The sequence below is a fragment of the Electrona antarctica genome (genome assembly GCF_951216825.1).
Source record: "Electrona antarctica genome assembly, chromosome: 10".
NCBI classification, from domain to species: domain Eukaryota; kingdom Metazoa; phylum Chordata; class Actinopteri; order Myctophiformes; family Myctophidae; genus Electrona; species Electrona antarctica.
This window is the reverse complement of record NC_136791.1, coordinates 24,689,480-24,699,476: the sequence shown is the minus strand read 5'-3', so window position 1 is coordinate 24,699,476 and position 9,997 is coordinate 24,689,480. Positions and strand designations below refer to the sequence as shown.

General features: G+C 42.8%; 1 protein-coding gene across 1 annotated transcript in view; it reads right to left on the bottom strand.

Moving 5' to 3' along the window:
- Window positions 1-2,002: 2,002 nt before the first annotated feature.
- The window catches only part of xpo5 (exportin 5), a 31,809-nt gene continuing 23,814 nt past the window's right edge, over window positions 2,003-9,997 (bottom strand). Inside the window, exons 30-33 of the mRNA XM_079512975.1 lie at window positions 9,527-9,634; window positions 8,739-8,876; window positions 7,979-8,143; window positions 2,003-6,685 (exon numbers count right to left, since the gene is read on the bottom strand). Of these exons, the coding sequence (XP_079369101.1) occupies window positions 6,545-6,685; window positions 7,979-8,143; window positions 8,739-8,876; window positions 9,527-9,634 (552 nt within the window). The 3' untranslated portion in view covers window positions 2,003-6,544. The remainder of the gene's footprint in view (window positions 6,686-7,978; window positions 8,144-8,738; window positions 8,877-9,526; window positions 9,635-9,997) is intronic.

Genomic DNA, 9,997 nt, shown 5'->3' with positions numbered 1-9,997 from the left:
CTGGGCGCGTTCCTGGGGGTCTGGATGTTGCCCCCGGGGACCCCCACACACTACAGTTCCACCACTCACTTCACACAGGTGTACGTTTTATCCCCAGTTACATGCATTTGGCATTTCATACAAGGGTACATACATTTTCTTCAGGGGTACACTTTTTACAAATCGACCTATCCCCAAACAATACATAGACAGCCATATTAGTAGTCAATTGCTTGCTTGCTTTGTTTATTTGATTAGTTTATCATTTATTTTCATTATTTTTTATTTGTACAGGAATACAACCCTTTCACTAAGCTTTGTAAGGCTACTTACTTCCTGACAAACGCTCTGCATTGTCATGACAACCATGATGGGAATACGTAACGGATTAGGTAACATCTAAAGTGCCAGTCAGATGTAAACAGCTGGACTCGAGCCTGGATCTTTGGGAACTTTCTGATCTTTGAAACCATTGGCCCACTGCACATTAAATTGCTCCCAATTACTGCTGATAACTACCTATGTTCATATGTTCATATGTTCAGACTTTTTGTACAGTCATTTCATGTTACTCACTACTATTACACCTTCTGTCGCCCGTGTGTCTAGTCTAGTAGTCATATGAAGCCAGGGCCGTAGCCTAATAATACTAAGTCAGTGAATACTGTAGGCTACTAAGTCGGTCAGTGAGTCAGGCCCCCCACCAGAAAATCTTATTTTTCAGTCCAATGTTGGCACTGGCAGTAATGGTAGCCTTATATGCATAAAAGCCAGTCAGTCCACACACAAATACAACTCCTTGCAACTGCAAACATTATCCCCAAGGCCAAGACCCCAAATCCTCACTAATGAACATATAGTGAGGATTTGGGGTCTTGGCCTTGGGGATAATGGTATTTTATCATGAACATTATGTTCATGATAAAATACAATTTTTTTCTACTCAGTCTGTCTCTCATAGGAGGGCTGTGGGCAGTTCAGAAACCCATCCACCAGTGCCATAGTTTAGCAGATGGCTTCCATTACCACATTGCAAGGAATAGAAAGCTAACTTCTGGGAACACAGATTAATAGAAAGACTGCCATTTATATTAGCTCCCTTGGATTACGCATCGAAGATGGTGCCCTCCCATGAGACAGATAAATGTGGCATTTTATCATGAACATTAGTGAGAAGTGAGGATCGATTACTACTTTCATTGAACTGTAGCCTACCCATTGTGAAAACTGTTAATACAATTTTCAATCAAATCAATCAATCAAGCTATCAAGAGTTCTCACTTTCTTTCTTTTTTTTTTACCTGAAGTTTGGCTGACGATATGTGAATGATTTTGTATCGATAAAACTCGTAATTGTGTCGGTTGTTGAACTCTTCCACGGCGAAGCGCGCAGCCAGCAGAACGTCCCTGCGGTTCGGTGGCACCGCGGACGGCGCGCCGGTCATTGTGATGATGAAGATCACCTGCGCCACGAAGACGCACAGCAGCAGCCACGGAACACCACCATGATGTCGCCACAACAACATACAGTGAACATTAACAAAGACTACGTTTCACTTCTATGAAGTTATTAGTCAGCCCACCAATGTTCGCTTAATGCACGCTTCTTTTTACTTATTACTAATTAGCGCGCTCGACTTTACGCAGGTGCAAAACTGTAGCCTAGGCCTACCCCAACCCCTTTTAAAACGAGGGAGAGCAAACTAAAGAAAGAATGTAATCCATATCCTACACACCATTTTCAGTAGGTTTTATTTTAGAAACAGCAAAATATAAACGCCACTACGCGTTCATATTATTTTTTAGTGTTGAACAAAAAGGAACACAGAGTGAACAATCATCTATAGGCTACAGTAGCCTATGCAGTAGCCTAGAGGATGGTCTTTTTTAATATATAAAAGGAACTTGAATCGCTCACAAAATGTCGTAACTAGCCCCGGTTCTAGACCAATGATATATTTTGGGGAGGTTTGGGACCTATAATAAAAAAATAAAACAAATAGGCTACAAAAAAACCCACAACTAAAGCATTGTATCCCTCTTATTTGACATTGTCACACTATAGAAATGCTTACTGATCGTACTAGACTTTACATGAATATTGTATTACTGTTGACATTCATAGCAGTAGTGCAGTAGGCTACTATATGGCAACCTTTCAAGTGTTATTTGGCCACTTCAACTTTGCAGTTCATTAATTGAATGTCCATGGTTAGGTATAGGATTATAACAAAACAATGTTGGGGTATAGTAGTAAGAAAATAACCTGCCACACAATCTCTCTCTCTAATATGCAAATGTAAGACAAAACAAATCTATTGCTAGTCTACACCGAAATTTGTCAAAAATGGCAACCTACAAACTCACGTTGCAACATGCTGTGAGCTTGTAGAGTATATGTGCCATTTTCACACAACGTTCACCTGTATGACATGCCCAGAATAGGGAAGGGAAAAGGAAGCTACTGTAGGGTTCAAGTGGCCTTGCCACAAGAAATGCTGTAAATGTAATGGTCAATAACAGATGGAAGGGAGCCATGCTGCAATCTGGATAAATAAAGACTGGAGACTTCACTGGTCATCTGCAGAAAAAAACTGTCTGGAGAATAGGTCATGTGAAATGATGTCGAGCTGGTCCGCCAGTCAGCTAACGTAACCTACTGTATGTCACCATCATCATATTGCCTCTATCAAGTACAAAACAGTAACTTTTTAGGATTCAATTTCAAATTTTCAATTTCTTTTGTGTGATATGATATGATAGGGCATTTAATTCACAACAAAAATAATAGAATATGGAGATGGGATTCTGCCTGACAGACAGTGTAATTGCAAACGCAGTGAGCACTAACTATAGAAGCTGGCCTAAACTGTCTGTCTGTGTGTCACGCTGTAATACCACCGGCCCGCCACCAGAGGGCGCAGCTGTATCACACAAAAAACACACACACAAAACTTAAAAAAATAAAAAACGTGTATGAGTGTGTTAGACTGCCACAACAGCTGCGTTCGCTTCCCGCGTCTTACTTGTGTATACAGCAGTGGTTCTGAAACATTTTCTAAATTGACATGTATTTGGCCACAGACCGCCATCTGATAAGGTTTTGCACAGAGCAGGACCAAATTATCCATTGGGCCGGGACCTTAAGGGCCCTTCGTGGAAACTGGACCGCATGGTACCGGGTTTGAGGCCCTGACAGGGGCTCCTGGGGCACTTCATTGGCCGTTGATTGTGTTACATTTAGATCAAATTTAGATCAATACATTTTTGTGTGCACTCGTGCTATGCATGGGTGGCCATGGGACCCTCGTGTAGGTTAATCGGTCCGTGGTACAGAGCCAGATCCCATATGAGATTTGGATTAAAACCTTCTCAAAATGATTACAAAGATTTCACACAATTCCTCCCCGGTTGGGGGACATATTAGGTTTTTTTGTCATCAGGCAGAGGCTCTGAGCCACTACTGCTACACCAAACTGTATAAGCTAGTTAAAATATGAACACATCTCGCTGGGGACTGAGGAGCCCCTGGAACCCCCTCAAGGACCCCACTTTGAGAACCCGACATACGCTATCTTGTATGTTTAGGTCTACAGCAGTGGTTCCCAAACTTTTCAGGTCAAGACTCAAGACCCAATAATTAGACGTTTGCCATGAAGGGAACATAGCAGATCGAATAGTAGATCGGCTATTTTTGCCACTTAAAAGAAATCGCCCTAATTTATGGAATTTCTTGGATTTTACTTTCGTTTCTGAAATTGAAATTAAAATCGTTGAATTTTGTTTTTAATTCAAGAAAAAAGGCCACAAAAAAAACCCCACATTCGGGAATGTTTTTTTAAAATGCTTTGAAATAATTAAAAACCAAAACACTTGGTGTCGGTGCAGGGTGGGATACCCCATCCTCTCCCTTAGAAGCATGGCTGTGTTCTGGGCAGTGTTGTTTTTGGCAGCAAATTTCTACTTTAGTTTTAGTCAGTCTTTGGAATGAAACTTCATTTAGTTTTAGTCACATTTTAGTCACCTGGAATGTTTTAGTGTTAGTCTAATTTTAGTCGACTAAGTGTCATGCGATTTTAGTCGACTAAATCTACAGTTGATTCAGTTGACTAAAATGTATTTGGCGTCATAATGGCTGATTTTACACTTGCTGAAAATAGCTGATCTACAAGCTCACATCGGCTATTTTCAGCATGCAACCAAGTGTAAAATTACTTATACTGGATCTCTTGTCCACTAGTCCCTTTAGTCTAGTTTTAATTTGTTGCCGAAATTGTCAATATAGTCTTAGTTTTAGTCATCATAGATTAGGTTTCATTTAGTTTTCCTCAGTGAAAACAGGTAGTCGATGAACATTTTTCGTCATAGCATTAGTTGACGAAATCAACACTGGTTCTGGGTCTGAATCCACTACTAACACATCCAATCCAAGCCATGACATGAAAGGAAATAGCTTTTTTTTCTCTTTTTGGTAACTATGACTGATTCAACGCTGATTCATACTTACGTCTCATGACGGAGCATAAATTAAGCAGGAGTCTACTAAAACAAAAACATGAAAACAGAAAAAAATAACATTCCTTTGTTGTTTTGAATGAAACAGAATGACCCGTTTAAACAATGAAGGAATGTAGTGCTGGTTTGTCCTATTCTTGTTCCTTTTCTTCTTCACTGGAAGCAGGAGTGTCCAAAACAAAAACAGATATATATAAAAAAAAATCTGAAACTCAAACAATTTAAGTACAACATACAGTAGTGAACTCACTTACATTAGCTATTAAGTTCACCACTAAACAGGTTTGTTTTCCCATTAACAAACAAAACGGTAGGAGCGCACACCAGTAGTGGGGAGGTGCTGACCGCAGGAGACAAAACTTGGACAAAGAAAGAAAATAAACTTCTATTGAACCGACGTTTCGGCAAACGGTATGCCTTCTTCAGGGTGAAGAAGGCATACCGTTTGCCAAAAACGTCGGTTCAATAAAAGTTTCTAGCATCGTGACTATACGAGCTGTGTGGCCTCTTTTCTTTCTTTGTCCTTGTTTTTCCGTTAAGTCATACAAAATTCATCTTGTTCCTTGGATCAGTCAACTCCCAGTAACGTACAGCTGGCTGACCAGTTATGAGATAATGTGTTCTTTTGGCACTGTACTGCAGTCTGTAGTGTGAGGGTTTGTGCGACCGGTGAAGCGTGTCCCAACATATGATAGTAAAAAAAAAAAAACACCAACTGAATTGTATAAGACAGGGGGGAAAAAACTGCAGTATTATCTGGAGGAATAATAGAGTCACACCAAATAGCAGTCTCTCATTTTTAAAAGCATACTATAGTAAATTAACCCATTAAAACCGGGACAGTGAGCATCTGTCTCTTTTTTTTTACTGTTACTACCGTTTTTGAAAAATCGTGAACATTTGAAAATCTTTGCATAGGCCTATATATGTATTTTCTAAGACAACATTTTTTAACTCAAACCTTTGCTTCTGGGGGTCCCCGCGGTACTACATATTTTGAGGTGTGGGTCCGCGGCCAAATACATCATTTGGGGGGTCCTTGACATGGAAAAAGGTTTTGAACACCACTGATATACGTAGCAACATACGTTTTTCAGAAAACTGACATGAATAGAACCGGCCTCAAGTCTTAATGGGTTTAAAACATATAGTATATTAATCGAAAGGAACAATGTGTCTGCTTCTTCCAGTTCCACTCGTACTAATGGTACGCTATAGGGTTTCTTCTGCCTTTCCTTTGTAGATTGTAGAATTCATGTACCTGAGGTATCTTTTGTATATCCTTCAGGAGTGGAGATAGAGAACCGAGCTTTAGTTTGGGCACTCACAGTCAAGCCATGTACATGAAGAGGTGGTGTGTATGTGTGGGTTTCTGCTGGTAACCGGATAGGTGGGCACCAAGGAAGAGTTGGCACCTTGCAGTTAAATTGGCTATTTTTCCCAAAATGTAAAAAAAAATATATATTTGGAAAATGTTTTATTGCCAACGAAGTGAGCACTAACTATAGAAGATGGCCAAAACTGTCAGTCTGTGTGTGTCACGCTGTAACACCACCCGCCCGCCACCAGAGGGCAACTACGAACTGAAATTGGAATGATACAGAGGTCTCTGTGTGTGTGTGTGTGTCAGACTGCCACAACAGCTTCGTTCGCTTCCCGCATTTACGCGTCTTACTTGTAAATAAAGTAAAGTATACATGATTCAAGCTTATTCGACAATTAAGGTCTAATACTTCTTCAATTACTACAAAAACTATATATCCAGTCATTTTAGGGCCTACACAAGATGTTGAAGGATAAAATTAAGTCTGAAAATTAACGATGCACTGTGCATGTTCACATCATGCACACTTTACATTTTTCAAATATTTCATATTTTAACATTTTGGATGATAAGATAGCCAATTTTACATCGAGGTGCCAAATGTCCATAGTGCCCACCTATCCCTGTATCCTTTCTGCTGCCTAATTCGTGTGTGTGTGCTTGCATGTGGTATGCAAGCTTCTGCAGTCCAGTGTGCGTGCGGTCTCTCAGATGGTCCGTGCGCTCCTAAAGCGTGTCCTGGTCGGGTGAGAAGAGAGCTGCCAAGCCGAATTCACTCAAAATCTCTTTCTCAGGCTTGGATTTCTTAAAGAGGGACGGCAGATTTCGGATATGCACCTCCTTCCTGAACTGCTGGCACAAGGCTTTCTACAGGAGATCAGAGATGAGAAAAAGGAAAAAAAGTCAAAACAGCATCGTCCAAGATCGTAAAGTATAAAAATCCTAACAGGAGGAAGAAACTTTATTAGGTTGTACAGCCCCCGTTGAGTTACTGTACAATTTCCTCTGCCTAGGACGTGACATTTATTACATGGCCCCAAAATTGCAACGCTGCTCAGTGAATTGCAGTATTATATCCGAGACTGTTGGCTGAGCAGTCCACAGCAACAGCTCTCAACGTGGATTCCAGGGACGCTCTGGGTTCCTTTATAGGGGTCTAAATAGACCCTTACAAGGTTTACAACTCAGACAGTGTACAAATGGAACCAAATGAAATGTAAAAGTTTGAGAACCATTGGTCTACACTCGTTTGATGGCCATATTAGAGAAACACTGCCCTCTAGGGGAGGATCATGACCTTAACCCCACAAGTGGAGAAGTAAAACACTGTCACGCTGGTTTTAAAGCAGGCACATGCACACAGCAGGCGTGTAGCGTGGATCAAATGATTGACTGGGCAAATTAGCATCGCGGGGGTATGCGCATCTCCGGCCGATAGGTGTGAACGATTTTGCCGACATGCTAATGGGGGACCATTTAAAACAAAGGCGGCTTGCATGCTGTAGTTTGCTACTAAACAGATATTTGCATGCACAAGGGCTGCCAAAGTAGGCTATCTTTTGCTGCTTTTTTTTTTTTGCCCCCTCTCCTCGAAGTTAGACTGGGCCAGCTCTAAACTGACTGGGCCACGGCCTGCGTGGCCCAATGGACCCTACGCCGGTGGCACACAGACATCAAAGAGGGCTTAAGCCCTTGCCATTTTTACCTGTCTTTAAAAAACTGCCGTGTGCAGCATTTACTATGGTGAAAGAAATGCAAATTCCCCCCCTTTCCATGCCATACCCAATGGCAGCATTTAGCGGAACTCTCCTGAACTTTTGAACGCATCCTTTTGAATTAAAATAATTTGTCCTGAAATCCATGTAGTACGCCGCATCTTCAGTAACTAAAACTAAGTGCAGGGTCGTGGCTCGAAAATAGCCAAGCAAAACATTGCAGATCTACAATCTCCCAACGCATCGCACCGCGACACGTTGAGAGCTTGTAGATCCGCAATGTTTTCCCTAAAAGTGCCCTTTTAGGGAACGTCAGCCTTTGCATCTCTAACAATCTCTGCACGTCCGTGTTTTAAAGCTCCCAAAACTTATTTTATTTAACGTTTTCGACCTTATAAGTCTTCATCGGGCAAAAATGTGCACACAGTCTCCTCGGTGAACTCACCCCCACAGTGCCGGCGATGAGCTTCCTGAACTGGTCTTTCCTCTTCTTGTCGCCAACGGCTGGTCCGCTGGGGTCCAGTAGCCTGTTGTCATACTGGTCCAGCGCCTCCGCGTTGATGTTTGGGATCTGCACCATCACCGTCTTCAGCTCCGTGTAGCGCGGTCGCTGCATGGGACACACATGGGAGGAAATGAGGTGATGTCATTGCTGCATACGTCATTTTTATTGTACCCATTTTATTTATCCCACTATTTTTGTAACCCTTTTTTTTAAAGCAGTGACAATTGTCTAATGTAATCCAGGGCGCTACACTCACTGGGGAGAGCAACAGACTGACCTCATTCTTCCTTGTATGCATGAGGAGTCCAAGCCACCTCTTTTCACCTGACAGGGGGGAGTTTCCCCGGTTGGACGTATAGCGTGTGGAAGGAACACGTTATTCCAACCAGTTCCTTTCCCCTCCATCAGGCGCCCCGACTGGCCAGGAAGGCAGTATAGAGACCAGGATTACTGCATGTTTTGGGTACCTACCTACCCCCTACCCTAAGAGACACGGGGAGAACAGGCAAACTCCACACAGAAAGGACAACCCACCTAGGGTATGGGCACTGATGACGAGGAGGAGAGAACACCCAAAAACGCCACAAAAAGTAAAATCTTCTATGAACTCTCACCAGGTTCTCATAGATAAATAAATAAACAACATGCCAGTCTCACCAGGTTCTCATAGATAAATAACTAAGCAACATGCCAGTCTCACCAGGTTCTCATAGATGACCATGGCCAGCTGCGACAGGGCAGAGTTGCACACCTCGTGCTGGCCGTGCATCTGCAGGCCTCTCAGCACGCTGGTGAAGAACCATGTGACCGCCTCGGGGAGCAGGTTGTTCCACGCAACCTGCACGGGTTGAAAAGACAAACATGACCATCTATTATCTCTACTTAAGCTAGTTGTTGCAGTCAAAAGTTTTCATTAATCCGTTATTAGTTGTCATTACATATACGCATCCATGCCTCGGTTGTCCCACACGAGCCGCCACAGTCTTGTGAATCATGGTTTGGTGCGTGCGTTTGGCATAACTGCCAATCAAAGGGACTGTACTGGGCACTGGCCAATCACTGCGTGTCCTTTCCAGGACTTGGTAAACACATAACACCTCATCTACACAGGCAAGGAGCGAGCGTTCCGACGGTGATATCACGCAAAAAACTGTCCTGATATGGAGCGTCGGTCAATCCGTTGCGACGTAGCCCGAACCAATCAAATAAACTACCAATAAATAGTAGCGTGTAGATCTCAACCAATAAAAGGTATCTGGGGCGGCGAAACCTCGCTCAAAAAGAGACACTGTGAGTGATTTTAGGAGGGGTGGACAACGTCGCTGCACGCTCGCGGTACGTCAGGACAGTCTCGTTGAAAAACATGTATTCTAAATGAGATTTCATCGTTCGCTCGCTCGCATCGCTGGCAGTGTAGATGAGGCGTAACAGCTGTTGGTCCGTTTAGCAGACTGGTGGTGGTACATGAACGTCAGGGATATGACCTACCTGACGGAGCAGGCCCCAGCAGAGCATGGAGGCAGAGCGGTGACAGTTGCTGGTGTCTTTCCATGACAGAGAGGTGAAGGCCAGGGTCAGCAGATCCATGTAAATGTCCTGGGCACAGAAACACGGTCGGGGATAGATTCATCTTTTTAAAGTGAATACAGTACCGGTAATGTGTACAGTTTAAGCTGGGGGTTCTCAAACCTTTATTCAAGACAAGGACCTCCCAAATTGCTATGTATTTGGCAGCAGAACTGATAATGGCTTTGCAGCAGAGAGGCTGAATAATACATGGCACTGCTGCTACATCGGGCAAGTTCTCCTGACTGAAGAAAACGTGGAATACAAAGTCCTACTAAACCAACCCAGTGGAATGGAAGCCTCTATGCAATTGCGACTGTAATCTACACAGTAGTGGTTCTCAACCTATTCAGGAACTGGGGACCCCCCCAAAATAATCATATTTGAAAAAAT